The following is a 25316-nucleotide window of genomic DNA, read 5'->3' as shown; positions in this document are numbered from 1 at the left end:
GTGTGCTGGCTTACTATTTTCTTCTGACCATAACCATACATATTTAAAAATCAGTAATTCTAATAAATAAAAATATAAATGAATGTCTGGGATTCATGGCTTCAATTGCGTCTTTCAGTTCCTTAAGTAGGAATTCATTTTAACTTAGATTATTGCATAGTCTGGTATGTGGTCATTTTGTCAGTGTTGGCCATATTGTAAGTGAAACTGATCATGCTATGTCCTTAGAGCATTTCATAATGAGGCAAAAAGCATTCATCTGAGATAGTACCGAGAGGTTTTGTTTGTACTTTCCCTGATTAAGTTGAAGTAATCCATTGTCTGCCCTGGGATTGGCAAATATAGCCACTGTGTGGGTGTGCATGTCGCTGCATTTCTGACACTTTGCAGATGGAGGGATTACACGTCAAGCTGCCAGGTACCATTAAAAGTTAGGAGGGTATGGGAAATGGAGAGTCACAGTGTCTAAATATAGGAGGGATCAGTGGCCACAGTCCTGTCAATCCAACATTTGCATCCATCTGCCATCAAAAGTTGAAGCAGCTTTTGCCCCCAGTGTAAGCAAAGACATTCATGTACACAGACATATTCACTCTCATGTCCTAATGTATTCATAATGCACTACAGAGCTGGGTATGTACATTAAATTCACTCTTACATAATCTTGCCTGTCACTGCTCTAATGACTTAAACTCTAAAGGATAAATAATATCCGGGTCAAGAGTCAGACCAGCTCATGTCAGTTTGTTCTTTTCTATCACTTAACAAGACATATACCATGTTTATGTGGAATAGTGAAGAATATATTATAACATATATATTTTATCCCTGCTAATTAAAGAGGTAAAGGCACGTCAGTCAGAAAGAATGAGTACTCACACAAGAGCAGCACAAGCCGACAATAGCCAGGGACTCCAAGATGCCGGCAGTGCCGACAATCCAGGTAAGGCGGAGGAACAGGATGACCCCCAGAATATTCTGGAGGCAGGGGAGGTAGACACCCATGAAGGTCCCCATCTGTGGGCTCTAGAGAGGGGGACAAGGGGAGTAGGTGGAAAGGGTGAGATGGGAGAGAAAAGAGAATTAAAATGTGTTCATGTGTGCAAGTTTGCAGGAGTGTGATTAGGGATAGAAAGGGGAAGAGGCAAGATGGAAGAGAGGAACATGAGGTGAGAATTACAGCAATGTCTTCAACTATGAACAGGAATATTAACACAGGAAAAAGCAAAGAGAAAGCAAAGAATGAATAAGGGGAAATGGGAAATAAAGTCATATCAGCGTTTCCCATATTTATTTATTTTTTCCATTTCAAATGGGTAAAATCATCTTATTTCATTGTAGTGCGGGTAGCAGTTCATTAATTTGCTCAACCACTCCTTGCCTCGCTCTTGTTCTCTCGCTAACAAACATATTGACAATGGCCCCATCTGTCATATTCAGAATGGCCTTCAGGAGCACTGGGAGAAATCCAGCCGCCTCGGTGGGCCAGTGGATTGTGAAAGAATCCATAAAGTGCTCCACTGCAAATAACTGGCAAATACTTTGTGACAAATAAAAACTGAACAATATACAAATCTCCATTGCTTCACGTTGTGTCAATCAAATAGCAACCCTCACAGACTTGGGTCGGGTCAGAGAAGGCCAGTACAAGGAGACAGGGACAGCATTACTTAATAATTGGCTCTGATGCAGCCGCCTGTCCCTTTCTGTAGTCACCACTCAGTGCTCTGGCAGGACATTGCTCAAGACCACAGTCTGATTGGTTCCACATCATGAGTAACAGCTTATCAACTCTGACAATTATTGTGTACACGATCAGTGTGTATCAGTGAGTATTGTGTACACAATAGGCACAGACTGGAGCACCTCCAGTGAGCCAGCCTAGCTGTGTCAAAGGTAAGACAGCAGATATTGCTGAAGCTGCAAAAACATCACAATATTATGAACACGTTCATTTGTTGTTCCAAGACACACTGAGCAAGAGAGAGCAGGATAGAGAAGCCATCGCTAACTGCTAAGCTAAAGTAACTAGCAGATCTGAATCGTGCCTTAACAACTGAATTAACTGTGATCATTGTGGAGGATGTAGGGTGTAGTGCTGTTGAGTTGTATAGCATTATAAAGAGATGTGTCTCTATTATTTAGCCTTACCTCATTGATATAAATGGGGTGGACAAAAAAATAGAAACACCTGGACACCACGGTGGGTGTCCAAAAACTTTATGCAGCAGTAGTTTGTGTGTAGTGTTAGTATATCAGTTCCAAATATCAGTTGTGGGTTTCCGTGATTACTAATAACTGGTATCAGAATCGGCCCTAAAAAAAAGACACTCCTAACCCCAAATTTTTGTCTAAGACAGTGATTAAGTCCCTGATTTCCCCATGCTTAAATAAGGACTTAAAAGCTGTGGTTTTAACCGCGCAAAATCTTGTTCTAACCATTTCTTTTATGGAACATCATCATAAATACAGAGGGAAATGTCTAATTTGCAAAGCAAAAGCTGAAGATTATGCTTCGAAACATATTTTATAAAAATGAACTAACGTTAGAAATGGACAAGACTTACATCTCAGTGACAGAGGCATCATTTATATAAACCACTTTACACTATCCAGTGACCAGTAATAAAAGTTGTTGAAAATCCTTCAATCCTTCCACCCCAAAAGATAGCATTCCTTGCAAGAAACTATTGTTTCACAACAGCATGTAAAAAGGCACAGGCAAGAGGAATATATTAAACTTTTCTGACAGAAAACAAAAAAAACATCAAACCGATCACCTCAGATTGACAAGCAGCTACCTTTTTAGCCATTTATCTCCAAATGTACAGCATTAGTCCCACTGGTTCAGGCAAAGAGGGGCGACAAGGGTGTCAGCTTCATCCACTTATTTCTTTACCAAGATGTTGCTGCAAGCCAATGGGAGGTACCAGAGGCCTATTTCCATTCAGGGGACAGGATGGCGCAACTGGCCTGGGACTGAGGCTGTGGTTACAGAAGCATCTATATGCCGCATGGCAGCACTGTGGCTACTTTCAATTCTTCTTTTCTAAAAGCTGAAACATGAGGAGAAACAGTACAAATGGTCTGGGGGACAAGGACTGACAAATAGGTTATTGTAGAAGTCAGATTGCCAGAGTTTTATTTCGTATTTCATCTCCGCTATGAACTCTGTCCTCTTACCCAACCAACAGGGTCAACCTGTATTACCTATACAGGTATTTTATAAAAGACATCTCTGTGCTCTATAGGAATTTTTGCCTTTAAAATAAGATTGTTGCATTAAAGGAAGCTTGTTGTTTTAGAAGTCCAGATTACATTTGTCCACTTGCGATATAAGCACTGAGTCTAGATAAAACTGCTTCTTTAGGAACAATTATTCTGTTTCTGTTTTCAACTACAAAAAGGATTAATGCAATACAGGCTTACTGACCGGATCTGTAATAACTCCGTTGCAGATTTTTTTGTATCAGAAATCTCCTGAATGAATATATGTACGTTTCCTGTTACCAGGGTAAAGCAACAATATACCAAAGAGTGAAAAAACTAAACATAACACATATAATAAAATTTTATATTTTTGTCTAAATGGTTTGACCATTTAATTTAACACAATTAACACTGATAAGTTTCACAGTTAGCATGAAGGGTGAGAAAGGACACAAGATGCTATGGAGAAGAAAATAAGGTTTAAAAGGAAAGGTTTAAATATTAAACAAACAGCAGGGCTTCATCGATAGTTCAGCAGGTCTGAAAGAACAACTGTACTGTACCTACAGTAACTGTACAGCATGTAGACAACACCACCTTAAAGCTGTGACACACACATCATATGAAACAAGAGTCTCTGCTGTACCTTAACAGCTTTCTTCTTGGGCCCCTCATCATCATCAGCTTCCTCATGCTCCTGGGCCCCCTGGGTGAGATTGGTGTAGTTTGCAAGTTTGTTGAGGAGAGATGACACCATGGGGTTGCTGTCCATTTCCTCCTACAATTAAAGAAAACCTTATTTTTCACTCAGGGTTCCTTTATTTCCATGTTACAGTAACAAAATGTAAATGTCAACAAGGTGAAAAATAATATAAGATTTTTAAACACACTTTAGCTTTTTTCAGAGAGGAAAACTCTTCTAGGATCAAACTGAAAAGTGCAATATTTAGTTTGCTAACTGTTCAAAGCATCTTAGAATAGCATGGCTGGATCAGCTTCAGGCAGAGCGGTGAAAACAGAAGCCGCAGTGCCTAATTGATTCTATACAAGGGCCAGTGACCACAGAGTAGCAAGGTCTGCCAAATGGCAGAGCAAAGCACCTGGCAACGGGTCAGCTGAAAGAACTTAAAGGAATGCACTGGCTTTTATGACAAATAAACTCTTTGATTGATGCATTGTTGAGCTAAGAGAAGACTGGTACTTTCACCTCCTTGTGTACTATTTATTTAGTTAACCACAACTTACCCTGATGCTTTAGTATAGTGTGCATTAATGAATGGCTTGAGCTTCATAGGCTAGGTCTAATTTAAACTGTAGATTCTGGCAGTGAATGTGAACTTAAAAAGGCTATTGGTGGAATTGCAGCTTCTACCCCACAGTTTAGGGTTTCTCATTCATGGCTTATAACATCTTGCCAAAATAAACCACACAGCTACGCTTCCTTGTTTAGTAAAACATCCCCCTGCCCTGTGCATATGGCCTATTTAAAATTCAAAATGATGAGAAGTGTTGGACGGTTACCTCAAAAAGAGCCATGTTGGTGCCATCATAGCTGTTGCCTTTGTCATTGTCTGTGTTGTTGATAAAGGGACTGTTTTCCTTTGGAACACCATCACCTGTGGAAACACAGGAAGAAATGCAGTGTAGGTTTAATATGTCACGTAACCAAAGCAAGATATGGGCGATACACTCCCTGTTTTCACTGTCAACCAAATTTGCAACAACGTACTCTACTTTTGGTCTTAGGTTTGCAGGTCTTTTGTTTTCCACACCACACATGAAGCACAAGCTTTAAAAGTTTGTATTAGAGATGTCACAGTGACAGTTTCTGTACCCAATCCATACATATAGACACACACACACACTTTTGGCTTTTTGGCAAATTAATTAAAAAAATATTTGCTTTATGATCTGTCTATTCAGACTAGACTAAACATACATTTATGACACACTCGATGAATAAATTAAACAACATGATCCACTTTTCACTTGGAAGGAATAATGTTTTGACCTTCATCAATGTTATCATTAAAAATTTATACAAGACACATTTAAATAGAAACAAAAGAACAACCGGCTGAACAATTGAATTTTCCAGCTAAGGTAGCTGCAGATTATGTGAACACAATGTGATACAGAGGAGTTCATGTGCTTTAACAACAATGTCAAACCTGTAAGAATTGCACGACAAAAACATTTAGGTTTAACAGCAAGTAATGTGGTGAAAGTAGATGAGCCACACATTACTTTCTTTTCCAATTAAGTACCAAAAACTAATTTAATTAATTAGCAGGTCAGGACTGACTTTGTTTGCATGGTTGGACCCTGCAGTTATTAGAAGAGGGCTTAGAGATGTAGTACAACAGCAGCAACAACTTCATTACTTACTACACACGTGTGACAAGCGGGACTCTGACAACTCCCGCCTTACGGCAACTCTTAAGGGACACACTGCCTCAAATATCGAAGTAACCTACAAACACAGGACAGTGTGTTGAAGTAATTACATAACAGTATGTCTGGCAGGAAATCCAAAGAGTGGGATAATTTCAAGAGGCTAAAGGGCGACCCCAAATAAGGTGACATGCAAACTGTCATTCATCATTCGTCAACCTCAGACAACGCTTGCTATTTGAAACATATAAGTAGCCTAACATAATAAACGCACATGTGGTAGTAAAATTAAAGTTGTTGCTATTGTTCATTGTACTACGTCTCTAAGTCACACCCCTGCTTCTTCTAATGTTCTCTTTGCTAGTTGTTCTGACATAATCAGAGTCATTACCACTTTTCCGGTGCCATTAACAGGCAGCTCGCTTCCCCCACACGCTTGTGAAGTTTATTTTGCATATTCATCTAACATCATCATTCAAGGATTTACATCCACATACTCATCATGTTTGAAAAGCATGAATAATACGCTTTAACAGAACACAACTGAATATCATTTTACACTCCTACCCCATGAGCTAAAGGACAATAGATAAGACTCTTGAGGTCTTATATTTCAGCCAAACAAGTTCTGTTACGGCCTATTAACAGGAATTTTGAGAAGTAAACACACCATCTTCTCTCCATCTCCACTTGCCAAGCACAACAGAGCTCACACAGTCAATCCACATCACACACAGCAACCGAGCCATCTTCAGAGAGGACATTCTAGCACCAAACTGTGAATCACGCTGTGTCTTTGCTTCTGGGGCTGGCAACATACACAGCAACGCACTGAACAAATGTTTTGAATGAACAGACAAGTTAGAGTGCAGGGGCTAAGCCAACATGCTGCAGTCAAGTCCAAGTGTAACCAGTGAGGGTTATCGCATGTGTTTCTCTTTACACCAGCTTTAATTCACATAGCTATGTGATGGTTCCAATATTGAAATTAAAATTAAAATTAGCAATGGACTCACATATACAAATAACCATGATGCAAGTGCAAAGGAAGAAATAGAATACCGATCTAGGCAGATGCATGATGAATTTCATCTCATTTATTTCCCATAATCAGGTTTACCAGATTTTCTGAGGATTCAAAGAAAGCAACAAACATATAACATTCAGGCTGCTGTTGTATTAAAGCTTTGACTTGGGGTGAGAGGGAGAGAGAAAAAGTGTCAGCAGTTGAAGTAGATCTCAGTTCTGCCATGCAACAAGGGTAATAATAAAACTCTACTGGCGTAAGCCTTTGCAAAACAAACAGACAAAAATGTGACAATGTGCTTTATAGACAATAAAACACTATAAATAAAAGCCAATAAGACAAAAAGTAAAACAATAAACATGAGGTTCAAAGGGAATACAAGAGGAAAAATACAAAAGGGAAACAAAACAGAGGTGGTGACTACAAACCTCTTAGACTGAAGAGCAAAGTCCATACCAGAGGACTCACCAAGACCCACCACAAAGATAATGGAGCACAGAAAACTTCTATCATCTAAACACAACAAATGCAGCAATTTCCTGCAGAAATAGTCCACCACCATTGCACCGACTACAGTATCCACGACTAATGACTCAGAACCGTACAAACCCTCAGGGAATGTTGTAAACCGTATCTGACACTCACTACACTTCTGTGTCGTCTATAGGTAAAATGTCAACAAGGCTGCGGGCTGAGCCAAATGATCAATGCAGTGTTCATCTGATTTTTACTCCAACCATGTTCAATCAATACTGGTGAGTTTATTATTCAGTCTAGGGCGGACTGCCTATTATCTTATTGAGTAATCAATTACGGGTAAATGGTTTGCCTGTAATATCAAAAAAAGACTGAAAAATGCTGAATATCATTTCCCAGAGCTCAAGGTGATGTCTTCATTTTCTGACCAACAGTCCAAAACCAAACAGTTTTTCAGTTTAAGATGATAAATATAACAAAGACAATCATCACTTTTGAGAAGCTGAAACCAATGTAATGTAATGTGATGCAAATGCACTTGAAAAAAGACAATTAATCCATTATCAAAAAAAAAAATCTATTAATTGACCAGTTAATTAACTCCTGACAAAAATGGCACTCTGGATGGATGAAATTCTTATAAACATCCTCAAATTCTGCCTCAAATGACGAATATCCTGAAAAATGAACACCTCACTGTAATAAGTGAGACCAGGTCTCTCAAGAACTGACATGCAGACACATGAAGATATGCTGTGTTAAATATCCAATACATTTCTGACTCTAAGAAAATATTACATCATGATCCATATTGTCATCATTACGTGATCTCACTTCTATAGAAAATATCTGGTGTGGTTGTAATGTTCATGACCTTTATCCAGAAAGAATCAGTTTTCAGTTTTAAGCTACTTGTTCCCTACAATTAAACAATGCATTGCCTCAAGACAGTACAAGAAATATCAACAACCATATAACATTATACATTATTTGTCAGGGTGGCCCTTACATTGTTGAGTCAGCCACAACCACGGCTCTCTGCCTGGACTTCTTCATCCATCAATGGAGCTGCCTATTGTGAACTCTGACTGCAATGGGGATTTCATGGATAACTTTTACTGCTTGATCCAGCTGCAGGGGAATAAGAGGCTTGCAGCATGGCTTAGCTTGCTAGTAATCACAGGGAAAGTCACTATGTCCTCGTACTGTGTGGTTCTTTAAAACACAGTCTGAGTGGGATAGCAGAATGTGATAGGTTAGGAGACAATGTTTCAATAAATTGGGACTACGGGGAATGAATTTAAGATAGTGACTATTCTGTATGATACTTTGAGGATGCAGCCAAGGGTGAGTCAACCCGTTAGTCATCGCTTATCTCTTTAGACGCTGCACACTACAGGTAATCATTGTCTTAAATGACACCAGCTTAATCCTCTTTGAGGCCCGGCAGGAGGCTAAAACTGGCAGGACTGTTCAAATCAGATGAACTTTCCGCTTTAGAACGTGCACATGTGTAAGGTGCTTTAGGCGTCAAACAGGAAGTTGTCACTATCGTTTACAATAACTCAAGATAAAATGATCATAGACAACTGCAGCCAGAAAAAGTCCACCATTACAGTTAAGAAAATATTTAGTGACACAGCCAGCAATCAATATTAAAAATAATCTACTTTCTTGTGTTGCATTGCCAAACAAGAGCTGTCATTTTGGACATCACAATTACGTCACTTAAGGATTATGTTTAACTAAAAGCTGGAGCAATAAGTCGATTAAATCTATTTTCGATAATCAATGAAATAAATTAATTTTGATTAATCATAGCAAGACAGAAGTAGTCGTAATTGCGTCTCTGAATCTTAATTTGTTTTTTTTTTTTTTATTAACGTGGTCATCACCCAATGGTAACACACTTACAGTCAATGAAAGCTGTGATCTTGTGCCCCTTTAAGCTAAAAATACCTAAAAGACTGATGAGTGGCAACAAATTTTATGTGACCACAATGTCATTAAATCCTCCAGTGACCTCCAGCTGTACTTCCACATCACCATTCCAAACAAGGCAGAGGTGCCAGCTGCCACAAAATCCTCCCAGTAGATACCAAATACTTCAGTTACTGCAGTCAACGTTGCAGTAGATTGCACTAAAGAAAAAGGGCAATTGACAGGTCAATGCAATGGAAGATGCAGATTATCCGACTATCCATGTCTGTCAGTCTGTCTACATATAATCCTGACTGTTGGTGTGTAAATGTCAACATGTGTGTGTATGTGTGAGTGTCCTTAGGTCTGCTGTAGTGAACAATCCTGCGGGACATGGTCCCATTTCATATACAGTAGCAGTGACAACACTCTGGCCTAGTTAACAGATGTTAGCCTCTGTGCACATTACGCATGTTGTCAATTTCCTTGGACTAATTTACTCAGCTTCCTGGAAATTCATATTTATGTCTAAACATGATCAGATGCATTTGCACTGCAGTTTCTCACTAAAAAGAAATAAAAACATCTAAGCATTAACATTATTTCACACCACAAAGGTGGAAGACTGACGTTCAACTAACAACATGGGTTAACCCACTTGGTAATTGCTTGTAGCTTTGGTGGGAAAAGGTTCAGATCACATTTCTACCACCCCATCCAGCTCTGCCTGCCCCCTGCCCCCCTCAGGAAACCCAGCTCAGTTATGATGACTGACCAGCTTCATACTGCAGAGATGGCAGCCTGCTCTTTGACGTTATTACCCATCCTGCATTGCTTAAAGTCCTAACATCAGCTGTTCTCATGTCAATTTAGGAATGCTGAATGTGCACCGCACACTCAACCTTGTTCAGAAGGAGCAAATGAAATATACACTATATATTTATATATTAGCAAACATGCACCTGGTCTATAGGAGAAAATGAGAGAGAAGAGAGTAACGCTCAAGATGAAAGCTGCTATGAGGGTGTGTATGTGTGTGATTTGATGAAACTGACAATGGATGCAAACAAATATCCGGTCTTAAAAGCCCATCAATGTCTCCAGCCAAATGGATCTTTCAGACTCATCCTGTGATTCTGTTATATGTGCACTATAATGTATGTACCGTGATATGGAACCCATTTATAACAGAGGCATGTGAACACTTATACATAAATAACTGGAGCAGCATCGTAGAGAAACTTCTGTCAACACGTTGAATCCCATGAAACCTAAAACCACAGTGAAGCAGTGAACCTGATTTTTGGCGAACAGTATTTGAGTGGAGTTAACATTCTTTTTGCAGACGATGTTCTGGGAGGACTTGGAGAGTCCAGAGTAAGCAGGTTCACCTCATTAACTACAAAACTACATCTGCACTAAAAAAAAACGATTGTTTTTCTCTCTACTTGGTACAATAAAAGGTGTTTATGTGTTGGTTTAACAGTTTGGCAGTAAAAGAGTGCATGCACGGTTGCACTACATCGTCTTTATTGTGTTTACCTTCTTCTCAAAACTTCCCCTTCTTACTTTGTATGTACTTTACCTAAACATACAGGTCTCTGGATACAAAACAATCAAGTTATACATTTTTGAAAGATGTTGCAGTCACAGGTTCTTATTGTGGTCATGACAGGAGTCAAGAGTGAAGACACTCTGCTTTACCATGTCCAGTGACAAGCCTGCAATTAATCAGAACACATTCAAGTCAACATATCCATACAAAGCAAGTGGTCACAACCAAATATATAATATTTTGACATGGTACCTTCAAATGACTAAGATCAGACCTGATGTTTTCGCTGCAGATGGTAAGCTGAACAGTGTAACTCTGCCTGAAATTCCAGCCATAAACTAGGTTGTCAGCCAAGAGAAATTGACCGAGGCTGAATGTTTGGTAGTCACTGAATTGCTGTACCTTCTGATTTTTCTATCGGTGTAAAAACAATTTCTCACACAAGAGATAAAAAGGGCGTTTACCTGCAAGCTTGCCGTAATGAACCCACTGCGAATTAGCCCTAGCTCTGTAGTTCGACAATGCTTTTATGGTTTGCTAATTTATTGCAGTGTTTACTCTTACCACTCTCAAGAAACCCATTTCCAGCTGCAGCAGATATATTTTCAGCAAACAAGCTTTGATAAATCAAATGTTCACTCCCTGCCCAGCCCCTACCAACTGGTAATGGACCAGATATTCCTCTCAGGAGTTGCAGAAGTCCAAATGAGACTTTAAACGAGAGTCACATTCGTCGAGTGGCCAGAAACACAACTCCATATGAATGCTTATGATGCCCAGTGACTGCTGTTAAATAGCGTATGTGCACTGTAAGCAGGATTTGTGTCTTAAAACTGCCCTGTGTGACCTATATAACAAGTCATTCAGTAACTCTGAAACAGTCAGCCTTGTATGCAACTTATTACTGTTATTACTGTGTCATTATATTTAGTCTTTTAGCCGGGCTGAGATGATTTGTTGATTAGTGCAAATCTGTCATAAATTGGGGGCAATATTTTCTAATTTTATAGCAGGATCCACCGAAATGGTTTTATCAGGGCCGATACTGATTATTGGTAATCAAGGAAATCGATAGCTGATATTTGGAGCCGATTTACCAACACAAAACTACTGCTGCATAAACCTGCCGTGGTGTCCAAGTGTTTCTATTATTTTGTCCACCCCATTTATATTAATGAACAAAGGCTAAATAACACAAACACCTCATAGCACCACACACATCCTCCAACACAACAATTGTATTACAAACGGAGCATTTTAACCTTCATGAAGGAAGATTTATTGCAGGACTGTTGTATTAGACCTGGTAATATAGTAACATATTTGCAGTCTGTGCATACAACTGATAATTACAAAGTGCCTGGAATTTATTGGTTGCTTTCAATGCTGTTCTCACCTGGGATAGTTGTATATGCATTGAAATACCAATGGTAGCCTGAAGTTGTATAGTTTTTTGTCATTACGTGTTTTAGGGCTAACCCTAACCCCCCTTTAAAAATGTAACACAGTAACATGTTTACTTTTATCTGAATACATTTTTACTCAAGTAATTTTATTTCTACTTCTCAGCATATTGTCTCCAGTTACCAGCATTTCTGTGTTACAGGTAGTGTTTATTGTTGCTCTGCCTCAATCCAGCTAGTTTAGCTATTTTCCTCTTTGCAGCAGCTAACTACCCACTGTACATTTAAACGTACACCTATGTCTGTTGAATCATAGCTCTCTCCCAACTTTCTTGCTAATTCCACCATTGTTCACACGCAATTCAGATCTGATGGCTTCTCTCTCTCCCTTTCATTCTTCTGCTCTCTCTTGCTCGGTGTGTCTTGGATCAACAAATGAACTTGCTTTACCTGCGACACACAGCTCTACTAGCTCACCAAAGCTGTTCTGGTCTGCACACAGTAGCTCTCAGCATTGACAGGATATTACTCAGGACATATAATTAATCAGATGTTGCTGCTGGTGGGACATGCTCAAGACCACAGAGTGGTAACTTCAGTAAGGAAAAGGCGGCTGCATCAGAGCCAAAATAGCATATTTTTAAACTAAATTTATTTTATCAGTAATCAGTTTCAAAAAAATTCTGATAACTGCAAAAAAGCTGAATATCAGACCAGTCAAATAATCAGTCAAACCCTAGTTTAAACCAAACTGAATACAGAATCCAATCCACCCACTGATGTGGGTATAATAAAAATGGGTAACGGAGATGGGTGAAACCTCCTGTGTAATTGTTGATGAATGAATGCAGGTGTTTTTAATGGCGAGAGCTTTGCGTGTGTATGTGTGTGTGTGTGTGTGCACATGTTCCATTTCTGCAGGTGGAGCCACTGCTATAGCACATTAGGTGACCCTGAAAAGTGTGACATTGCTAAAGGGCATTTACTATGCAAGAGGCAATGACATATTCAAACCAGGCATATTCAAATTAATCGATCAAATAAAATAAAATCAACCCTCTCTGGTAAAAACATGAACATCCTCTTCTTTGATAACTCCCAAAGCTTGGATGGTAAAACACCATGGTATGATGGAAAACATGACAACTACCTAAACTGCCAAGCAAAGTTAAAACCAGTTCACTTGGATTCAAGTAGATTTTAGATTCCTACTAACTGCTTGCCGAATTAATAAATAATAATGAAAGGGCCTGGTGCAAATACAATTTTTGGCCAAGACAATAAATTCTCACCAATTTTATGCTGTTAACATCGTCATAAAATAATAAAACTTTGAGTTGTGTTAGTAAGAAAGTTTAAGGATGAGGTGACAATTCTGTCATATAAGCCTCATATTTTAAGAACCACTCTGGTGGTTCCTCATTGGCCAAAAAATTACTACAACTTGACCTTATATTACAATACTGCTGAAAAGTATAGGATAAAAATATTTCTTTGCCACAATATTTCTATTTTAATACCATGTAATACAGCCTTTTAGATTCATGTAATATGCGCAATATACGTTGCGTAATACATGTAAATACATGTAAAGAAAGCTGAGGTTTATAAAAGCTTTTTTATATTTTCTGTAATTAAGTTTCTCTGGATATAAGCCCATCAGAAAAAGCTTAGTCCATATTTTTCTTTCATATTAGGGAACCACTGTTTTAATTCATTCCATTACACAATGCAAATTAAATTGTCAGTACCTAAAACTGCTTGAAATAGGTAGACACAAGTACATATGTAAGAGTAAACAATTCACCACCATTACAATTACAACCATGCACAAATAAAGTCTGTGCATAGTATAGAAAATCCTGACTTCTGGTGTATGCTGGACTGATTTAACATCGGAAATTTAGAGAGCTTTCTTTTACATCAGAGTCAGTGATGTTACATAAGGGAGAGGGATTCCCTGATCCTGCCAAAGCACACTTCACAGGAGAGGATGGTTTTGAGTCAGACTTCAGCAACTTCATCATCAGATTCACCAGCAGGTACAGGTACATTCAGGATGCGCTAATGGCTAGGCTCAGCTTCTCTGGTCACTGTGGTAATAAATGACCATGCATCCTATTTATAACCACTAAGCTGCACACTGTGACGACACTGTAAGCTGCCTAACACTGCCAGAGTTAGCCAATGGCTCATTGTTACAAAAAAAAAAAAAAAGAAGAGGGAAGTAAAAAAAGACAGAGCTGTAGGAGATGTAGTGAGTCTAGACAAGTCAAAATCCTATAGCTCAAGATTAATTTAAAAAGAAACATACAATTATCAGTTTAAAGATCAAGAAGTAGCAGTAACAAAAATAAGCAAATTCACTTCATTTATATACATTTTTGGTAAGCACTAAGTCTAACTGCTGGAAGGCACCATCAGTGCATACATTTTCAGTCTGTGCCATGCTCTGTCCATTCATTCATACAGGATCACAATTCATGCAAATAGCATGACTTCTGACTCAATGTCTCTAAAAACAGAGCACCACAAAGCTCTTTGCTGATTAATACTTCTCCATCCCTTACACAATTCACACTAAATCTAGTCCAGGGACACAACAAGTTAAAGCCAGATTTTCCTTTGGTGAAGCAATTTATCTTTGAGGAGAATCATTACGCAAGACAAACAACTGGCTCTAATGCAGGTGCGCTACAGAGAGCCCATCAATAAAACAACTATCCTTATACACCTGCCCTATAAAAATCTGCAGATCAAGATATAAATGTTACACACTTAACCAAATATACTCAATGCAGCCACAGTGTTTTGCTCAAATATAGTTTTGTTAGTCAAGGGCAACTGAAGGAGTTAAGAAAAACTTACCCTTTTGTCGAGAGCCTCCCCTGGGCTCCATTCTGAGGAGCGGGGCTGAAAAGGGGGGTGAAAGGGAGGGGGTCCTAGTAGTGGTCCCTGGGGAACTCCAGTAATGGGGGTGCAAAGTATAGAGATACTGCTAGTGAGGTGCAGAAGTCAGGAATGCTGCCTGTGCTGTGTGGATAATGTGAGGATCAGCTATTTCTGACAGCGTGCGGTGGTGTTTGTGTTTGCCTATGTGCGTGCGTGCGTGTGTGTGTGGAAAGTGGCCTGTGACGACGATGTCAGCAGCATCAACCATGCATCACAGAGCACCCTCGCTAACACACACACCTCCCTTCCCTCAACCACCCTGAGCTTCTGATCCCTGCTTCACACACACACACACACACACACACACACACACACACACACACACACACACACACACAAGCGCGTGCATGTCTGAACATACTCACTAAGGGGGTGGAGCACAGAAAGCGAGGGAAGCAAAAAGCATTAGTAAGACAGACCTACAGTTTTAGGGGTGTGGCAGGACAGGGAAGGATGGATGGATATACACACACATGTAGGAAAAAAGTACAGATGAAAAAAAGAGTAAAAACTGGCTTCTTCACAGAAAGCACATCTGTGAGCTTGTGGCGCTGAGGACGCAGAGACAGCGCTTGGCATCCAAGTGTGCAGTATATCATTTTGAATCAATAATTGTCGACTATTTTAAACCTCAGGTGCTGCCTCAGAGAGCAGTTTCATTTACTATCTGACCTCTAGGGTGCCAGAGGTGGAGAAAGTCAACTGATCAGCAAAGCACAGGGAGCACACAGGACAATAAACCTGGGAGCTATGACAACAAACTGTATTTTATGGGATGTTATGTAGCCATGCAATTTTTTGCATCTTTACAATATTAATGTCAATACTATTAGTATTATTATTTTTAATGACTACTATTACTATTAAATCATTAAATATGAATGACATTTAGGTATTAATTTTTGGGTTGATTAACATGGCAACAAATAGAGCATCAGGTCTTAATCATGTATTTAATGTTTTTGTAAAACAACCTCTGTTCAATATCATCAGAAAACCAAAAAATTAGAAAGAAAATCCTTTGACGAGCATCAGCTTCAGCATTACCAGGGCATGCACACCTAATATGAGCTCATTTGAGTTGGACTGAACTAGATGTGAGCTGAAAAGAGCCAAAGATGTGCTACAGGCCAACAAACAGTATAAACAATTGCAGACCAAGCTCGCCCTAGCCTTTCCCCACAGCTTTTGTGAACCTCACACTCTGCTGTCTACCTTTGTCTTGGCTGCCCATTAATCTGTCCATCTAAAAGCATGTGAAGTGGGCACTAATCACTTAACCAGATTAGGCTAATCCTGAACTTTTTATAAAACGCAGGAGCCACGTCCAGGCTCCAGGGTGGAGGAAGATACCACTTTTAAGCCACAGACAAATTGCAGCTTACGTTCTGCTGCAGTCTTCTGGCCACTGGCTGACTATGAGTCAGGAGAGTGACCTTCATCAGGCTGAAACATATTATCTGTTAGTGATTCAGGTAACACAGGTAGACTCATTGGCTATATACTGTGACAATACATTGAAAGAAAGAAAAAACACTCCATCATGTGAAGACAAAACTGAACATCCGTTGCCAGTGTCATTAAACTGACAGATGTGTCAAGGCAGAGCTTAAAGAGGGGCTATCAAATCACACAGTAAGAAGGATTTAGTAGTATCAAGCTTCACTTGGTTTGATGTCAGATGGCTGCTGTTAGTAGTTATTATGTGTGTCTTTGTGTGTGTGTTTGCGCGCACGCGTAAGTGTCTGTGTGTTGCACTTAATGATGTCCTAAGCCTTTAAACCCTTCAGGTAAACAACTGTTGCTGTTATGCAACACACAGCATGGGCGGGAGAGAAAGGACAGAGAGACAACTGTTACTGAGATTCTATATATGGGTTTAGGATTTATTGGATAAATTAAAACATCCTTACAGTGATGGTGGGAGTTGCAATTAGAAAACTGATCTGGTCTGAAATAAGTTAAATGACTGCTGAGTAAGAAGAACCCATCACGACCATATTCAAGTAATTATGTGCCAGCTGGACTACAACTGGACTTCTGCTCAGTAAACGACAACATGTGGAATGACAGCAGCGAGTACAGGTGCAGCAACAGGTCTACTGCAAGTGTGTGTGTCATTTGATATCTTCAAAATTAGTTATTTTGCCTCCTGTCCCTGCTCTGCTCACATTTTGGGACTTTTACAGAGAATAATTATTGTGCTCGTTCTCTCTGCAGCAGGTATGTTATTAAGTGGAGTGTGTGCAGTGCTTTCACCGTTTCCATTCAGACCAGGCTTGGAAGAGGAGAGGGCCACAGCACCGTTTAGTAAAGAAAAAGGAAAGTAATTCAGCTATAGTAATCATCTGCTTATAGTGATCAATTTGACCTAGACAGATGTGACCACTATAAGTGGGTTCCACGACATATGTGTGTGCGTTTCTGTGTATATACACATTTCCTTTTCTTTTTCGCCACACTATGATGGCATGTTATAGTAAACAGAAACAAATCTTTGACAATTCAAGGTACTCTTCTGATTTAACATACAATCAAGAGTTTTAATTTTTAGATAGCATATATTTAAAAAAAAAAAAAAAAAAAAAAGTATTGTTTGTTGTACAAGAGTAATATAATTCTAGATATACACACATCCATTTTTACTTTAAATTGCAAAATCAAATGCAAGGACAGTATATGGTCAGGTTACGTAGTCCTACCCATTTGTTCCGACCAAAAGTGCAAATGAATCATGGTCATGTGAGAATGAATGACAGTGAAGCCATTTGACTTCTCCAAAGCAGGAAAACCTTTTTCCCTAAAACTGATTAAACTCCACTCAAAGCAAGCCAGAAAGACCAAAGAGAGAGGGAGAGGGAGAGAGAGAGAGAGAGAGAGAGAGAGAGAGAGAGAGGGAGAGAGAGAGAGAGAGACACCACCTTACCCAGATAATTCCAATAATTCCCCCCTTCTCCAGATGGTGTCACTATCTCACAATTTAAAGGAAACTGCACATACATACAGACCTCTCCTTTTACTATGAAGTTACTGTAGTTGGCAAGTGAAACCGCTGGATTGCAACCTGAATCACACCAGACCCGGCTCAAACCCTTCTCTAATAACTCCCAGTGTACACTTAAAATGTAGCCAAGGCAATTCAGAGGGATATGATGGACTTTAGGAACCGGATGTTTGTTGCGCTACTATGGGTATGTTTGATAAGGGATAGTGGAAAGCATTTAGAAGAGAAGAGGAGAATATCTGCTCACTATATTAATAAGTATGTATGTCCTGATTTGTTTCTTTAGTAAGCCAAATTAGAGAACTGCAACGTGTGCAGCCTTCACTGTCAAAGCTCAGTTGGATGATGACAGATTATTAAAGGTAAGCAAAGGGAAACTGTCTTATTTTAGGTCAGAGATCAGTTGTAAGAAAAGAAACTCTTAAGTTGGCAGTGATTTAATGTCAAACACATACTTCTGCAGAGATCACATTTGCAACATAGAACTTGCATCTGATTAATACATGGATCTCGTGCTTCATGACTATGTTTTCAACTATTGAGATCAACATAGCCTGCATTTCTCACATTACATAATTCCTGGCTTCTCACCAATAATGTAGCTGGTAAACAATAAAGTGTCTTCCTCAGAACCACTGTTGTGTGTGTGTGTGTGTGTGTGTGTGTGTGTGTGTGTGTGTGTGTGTGTGTGTGTCTTCATGTGATACCTGCCCTAAAGACGCTTCACATTTGACAATGGAAATGTTGGCAGATAAATAGCATTGACACATTACTTAGCTGTGCAGAGTGAGACTGCTAATGTCTATTGTTGGTGACCGCATCCAATAGTAGGAACCTTAATGGCTATTAAATTTAGCTTGGTTCTAACCACACTTTTACCAAAGACCTACTTGAATCGTGTTTATTGGTTATCTTATGATCGGAACAGCAAAGTCACTCCATGTTTGCTGACGTAAATCCGTACTGTCACACCTATGTGTGCATAATTTGAATTAATGAAACAGGGTTGAGTAGTTAGCAACTTCCAACCCTCAAGCATAAAAGAGTGGAACACATTACAAACAAACTGATGGACATAACAAGGCTTAACCCCAGTGAATATTTGGCAAAGAAATAGTTATATTTGCAAGATATCCTTGTAAGAGACATTTGAATTATTAGTTTTTTAAACATGGTGAAAAGAAAAGAAACTGTCCATGAACTTTTGTTAAGGAAAGTCATGCAAACCCCGAGGGGCTCACTTTAGTTGAGAGTCAAAGGATATATAGACTGAGCACAGAAAAAGCCAAAAAAATGCATGTGCTATTGGGTGAGGGCTTATCAGAGACAACATATTGAGAGGAGAGAGCCGGTGGGGAGGAGATCCCTGAACAGGAAATAGCAAGCAGCACTCAGAGAGTGAATCCAGTGTGCAGAGATGAAAATACAGACATCTGGACAGTTGCTGGACATCTCTCATGATAATTTAATGTGTGTTCATTATGTTGGGAATTTTTTATTTTTTTTTATAGGTACAGGATAAATTAGTATTCTCACCTTAGATCTATTATGTCTTGAGCATGTGTGCACACAGTAGGACCTGTTTTGTTGTTTTACTTTCCCCAACCTGCCAAATCAGGTCAAATCTTAGTGAAGTTTACATTTCATCTTAAGTCTTTAGCAAATGCTTGAGAATCAACAGTGCAGGCACTTCATGCTGTGGATGTCTTTGTTTTTCCTTTTGAAACTTGGCTCATTCAGTATCAGGTGCAAATTTTTCAGTGCTGGTGTTAATAAACCAAATATTCTGAGGTTATAAATCATTTTATGTCATGTCCCTTTGCTTCACTCACTCCCTACATTCCTAATGTAACATTACTATCACTCCTTTCTTCCTTCTCTTTTCTCTGTATTCATCTCCTTACTGACAACACCCACCCATCAGCATATTACACCACAGAGACAAGGGAAAGCACAGAGTCCAATTTGACTCATCTATCTATATAGTGGAATAAATTAGAATGTTTAAATATAGTGTATATGTTAGAGAGCTGTTTGTGTATAAATGTATATGGATACTCAAGGTGAATTTTCTGCTTAACAACCTATTAATCTGATTCAGTAGCGATACCCTAAACTCACAAACAAGAAACAAGACTCACAAAGCATTATCCGACCATGAGCGTAGCAAACATGTATGATACTATTCCCAAGAATTATTTGTGGAGGATACATCTTTATGTTTCCATGACCCACAGGGTGCAAATACTAACCTTGAATAACAGTGTCTGGCTGTCTTGCTGTGTTGTAGATGGAACAGGCAGGACTAAGTAATGTGGCCAATCCAAACACACTGAGAGTTGAGCAACTTTGCAGGGTCAGGCTGGACACACGCTGCAGTATAAATAAACTAAAACACAAAAAGAGTTTCCAAACTGCTCCTACAGGAAACTGAGACCAGAACCAGGTCTGTAGCTGTGTCTTGAAGACCTGTCCACTGAGACAGACCCATACCACCAAATTATTAGACCTGACAAATGTTATATTTTACGTATTCCTTGTTCAAATAGAAAAAGTCTACTCTTTCACACCTCAAAGCAATCTGGGAACAACATTAATAAATACAGAATAAGGCACAAGTTCCATTCCTCTCATATCTCTTAATAAATGGCCTTAGTTGTCAATATAATGTTCAAGCTAGACCTTTTCCAAATACTGCTTCTTTCCCTTTTAAATTTTACATTTCAAAACAGTCACAAGCTAGAAGAGAATTATGTACGGGCATAATCACAGGTCGTTATGTTCCCACACTGAAGAAGCCCTCCCTGAATCACTGGGTTGATTTTGAAAAGCTCCCCTATGGACCTTTTTGCTTTTATTTCATCCACCGCTAACAATACATTAGCGGTGGATGAAATTGTTTACATACAGTGCCACAATTAGTAGATTAATTGATCGACAGAAAATTAGTCTGTGACTATTTTACTGAATTTGCGATAACATTTTTCAATAAAAATGTCAAACTTTCTCTGATTCCAGTTGCTTAAATGTAATGATCTGCCGCTTTCCTTCTCCAACATCAGGCCCACATTCAAATAAGTGGAGTTTATTTATATCTGATTGGTTTGTCTGGCCATATAAAAACTGGATACAGCAGACGGTGCAGTTACTTTGCTATCATTTCAATCCTGTTCCCCGACCCACTTGCTTATGTATTATTAGATTCTTAATCTAGTCTTAAAGTCTGGCAGTTACTGACCAGTCAACATCTCTTAATGCTCCCCTCAATCTAAGCAGTCTAGAACATGGGCCTGTCCAACATTATTGTAAACTGAATATACTTTTTGGAGAGTTGGTCGAACAAAACAACAACAATTAGATTAACCCGCCTTAGGCTCTGGGAAATAGGAAGGGGTGTTATTCACTGTTTTATAGACCAAACAATTAATTGATTAACCATGAGTGAGTATAACTGACAGAGTAATTGATTTTTAAAATAACTTTAGTTGCAGCTCTAATGAGGGTGGAGATTAAACGATTATTTGATTAACTGGTCGATCAACAGTTACGTTACTCACCTAAATTGTGAGAAAATAGTTTTAAATAGTTAATTCCAACCACAACTTCAAACAGCCATTATGCTTGTATGACAGTTTGCTGAAAGCATTTTGCGTGTGCCACTTTTGAAATACGACTAACAATATGCAAAAGCATGTGAGGTTACAGAGTTAACAACATAATAGGGAGAGAAGGAGAAACAGAAATACAGACAGCCACATACAGAAAACAGCTTTAAACAGAACCAGACCTGCCTGGGAAATAAACAGGAAACACATGTCTAGGACAGATGGGCACACAGACCAACGGACAGAGGCAGCAGTACCCCAGGCACTTGGTCTGATCACCTGCTTAGTTTCAGCTTTAACACTGAAATAAGCTTGCATTTCACTGTAGCAGTTTTTCATTTAGCATTGTAAACAAGTGATTTATTAGTAGGTTGAAACTAACCACTACCAACACTTATACAACTTATACTATAGCACTAAAGCCAGAAGCTCCACATCATACCTACTCTGTCATTTATTAACAAGGCGTGGTTCATGCAGCCATGTCCTGAGTACTGAGTGAGGAACTGACATGAACAAAGTTAGGGCTCACATTCATTCACTATTTATATTAGAGGCTTGCACAGCAGTGCTTTTTCAATACTGCACCAAGCCACTCCCACAGAGATTCTGATCACTCCAACCACAATCTATCAAAATCTGTGTGCATGTTCCAGCAGGGAAAATAAGACACATACCTGTACATCCATCATAGATTTTATCAATGTAAACAATAATATAAAATTAAAATGAGCCTCAATAAAAAAACAAAAAAAACAAAACAAAAAGAAACAGCCAAAGAATTCTTGAAACATAGAAACATCATGTTCTCTTCACAGATCACCACAATGTTGGTATTTCCAGAGAAACTAACAAAGATTTGTTACAGTACTGTTGCAGTACAGTCAAATAAAGACCTCCAGTCGAGCAATACACAGTGACACATACAGTGCAATGGGCTATCACATATCTGCACTGAATACACACACTGAAGTGTGTCGGAGATGTTCATTGAAAGAGAAATCAAGCTTTTTAATGTGTTTCATTATGTTCTAATTTGGATATACGCAGAAGGACGAATGCCAATAATGTGGCCACGTTATCACGTACAGTCTTGCTTTGTTGCCTGGACACTTGTTACTTTCCCTCCACACCATTGCTATTTCTTCTTCAATTAACTTTCTGTCGTTCTAAAGAAAACAAAAAGGGACAGGCTGGACACTGTTTTAGTGCATATCAACACCCAACCAACTGATGGTTTTTGAAAAATCTATTGGCTTGTCTTTAAATTGTGTAAGAAAAAAGAAAAGTGTAGTGCTGATAAAACTAGCCAAGGTTCAGGCCAGGAAGCATGAGTTTGATGACATTTGGTTAAATTTGCATTTGTGTGGCTGACTAGGGAGGAATAAAACAGCTTCTGTTTTACTTATCCATAAGTCTTCATGACAAACTGTGAGGTAGGAAAAATAAACTCTATAACACCCAAAAGACAATAGGGGTTTGAGATCATCTGCTCTCTTTTCACTGACCTGCAGCTCTACCACTGATGTATTGAATAAATTTATCATAAGTTAAATTGGTTGTTCAGATTGTGGGTTCATTAGATGCAGAGTCAACTGGGACAGCTACATCAGTCTCAAGAGGGAATAAGCAATGGAAATATAAAGAACAAAACAGGGAGAGGAGGACAAAGAGGGAATTCAGCATGAATGAGGAGAACTAGAGTCCATTACATTACAGCATGGGGGTGGAGTCTCACCTCCCCCCACTCAGCCAACGGGAAGCAAGCCAGCAGGATAATCAATAACAATGACTGCTATTTGACTCAGTCCCGCATAACATGCTCATGAGCCGACAATGTTTATGCTATCAATGACCCTCCCTGGTGAATCACACAAAACTGACACCCAGCTTGTATGTATGGTTTGACCATATGATAGACAATCGAGTTGCCTCCCTTAAAACAACATCACTACATATAAAGTGTGTGGCCCTGATGCCTCTACAAGCCAAGTTACAGCACATAATTTTGTGGCTTTAGATTCGGTTCATGGCCTTTGCTCTGCTCTCCCACCATTGTTGTTACTACAGACAGAAATGGTTGCATGTGCACAAACATGCGCTGGGGAAACCAAAGCATGCCACAGTATGATATCTTGCATAACCATCAAATCAAATGTCATTCTCTCTCCCACAGTCTATAAAATCTTATCCAGCATGCAGCTGTAATTGCAGCTCCGCAGCAGGAATTAAATACTGGGAACTGATTCTCTCAGCGCCATATGAAGTGCTGTAAAAGCAGCAACTTAACTAAGAGCAGTCTGGCAAAACATGGACTATTGGAGAGGAGTTTGTTAAATATGCACTCCATGACCTCTCCTTGCTATTGCTACTCTGGAAAAACAGAGGTTTAAAAATGTTGCCCTGGCTGTGTGCCTTTAAACAGGTTGATACCAGGTTGGCAGAGGGCAGAGGGATTTGATGTTGTTCCAACACATTCATGTATGTGTCCAGTTAAAATGAGTACTGTAAGAATGGAAAAAAGGGATTCAGATAGTAGGGCAAAGTTAAGCTATCTTTTAAGATCAAAAAGGTGGCATTCTACCAACTGTCAGCTCAATTAATACAAACTATATCAGGCTTCACAAAGTACGCTGTGGTTCTCTAATTTGTAACTCGGACAGATTTGCTGAGCTTTACATATAAAACACATACAAGTGCTGTTGAAGTTCATGTATGTATTTTGTCTTCATCCAGCAGGGTTACCATTGGACTATGTGTCCTGCCTGAGCCAAGGTGGAAAGTTCTGTTATCCTGTTGTTTGTTAGACACTAAAGTTCACTGTTCGATGGTCAGAGGTTGAGCCATGTTGGAGGTTGCATGTCAATAATAATCAACATGGAGAGATGGGTCATGGGTGTCCCAATTAGACCATATGTGTTGGTCCTGTGTTTGTTACTACAAGACTAGGAAATGTGCCAGAATAAAGAACAAAAAAACAGAGCAGAGTAGAATAAAAGTGGTTTGTTGAGGCCAGGAATACAACACTGAAAACCAGAAAAAAAGAAAAAGAAAAAAAAGGAAACCAGTGATTTGGAGGGGGACAATGGGAAATAAGAGAGAGATTCGGGCCAAAGGGGAAACACTGGCATGGAACAAAAATTCATGTCATAATCCCTAGAGTGGCAGTGGCGTGTGAGGGGAACCCTCGTCTCACGCAGTTGCTGGAAAATGAACAAGCCATCCCTAAAATTCACCGTCTCCCCTACACATTATCCACCCACACACAGCCCATAAACAGTTTTTCTGAAAAATATAGGCAACAGTAACTGGTGCAATGAAGCCAAATTATCAGCTTGCACTGGATACTGTAAGCAAAGTCTGGAAGTTTCGAGAAATACCTCTCTACCTAAGATGTATTCCACCCTATAAAAAGGTGCTTCTGAATAGAAATTAGTACATTTGTTTAGCATAAAAAGTTGTATTCTAATTAGTATTCTATATATCTCATTTATCACCCACCTGATGGAGCTAAATAAAACAACATCTGATCTCACCTGGGGTGTCTTCCTCTTCCTCTTTCAGTACGTTGTTGTCATCCACATCATCCTCCTCATCCCCCTTTCTTGCTTTTCTCGTGCCGTCCTTCACCGGGACCACAGTGAAGTTGGTGGGCATTTTTACACCATGTGCTTCCTCTCGATGTCTCCCGTTTGTCACACTCTTATCTCTCTCTCTTTTCTCCTCCCTCTCCGTTCTGCTGCTCCTCTCTCTCTCTCTCTCTCTCTCT

General features: G+C 39.3%; 1 protein-coding gene across 4 annotated transcripts in view; it reads right to left on the bottom strand.

Annotated features, from left to right (window-relative positions):
* The window catches only part of slc12a7b (solute carrier family 12 member 7b), a 58860-nt gene that overhangs the window by 20036 nt on the left and 13508 nt on the right, over window positions 1-25316 (bottom strand). For 3 of the 4 annotated variants that reach the window (XM_023408998.2, XM_023409002.2, XM_023409001.2), the window contains exons 2-4: window positions 4732-4826; window positions 3857-3988; window positions 880-1026 (exon numbers count right to left, since the gene is read on the bottom strand). In XM_023408998.2, the coding sequence (XP_023264766.1) occupies window positions 880-1026; window positions 3857-3988; window positions 4732-4826 (374 nt within the window). Of the gene's footprint in view, window positions 1-879; window positions 1027-3856; window positions 3989-4731; window positions 4827-25083; window positions 25311-25316 lie in introns of those variants that run through there. The other variant, XM_087174746.1, reaches the window with a different exon arrangement.

This window comes from Seriola lalandi, unplaced genomic scaffold (genome assembly GCF_002814215.2).
Source record: "Seriola lalandi dorsalis isolate HSWRI2012SDOR001 ecotype SW California unplaced genomic scaffold, Sedor1 jcf7180002054378, whole genome shotgun sequence".
In the NCBI taxonomy this organism is placed as follows: Eukaryota; Metazoa; Chordata; class Actinopteri; order Carangiformes; family Carangidae; genus Seriola; species Seriola lalandi.
This window is presented reverse-complemented; position numbering and strand designations above follow the sequence as displayed.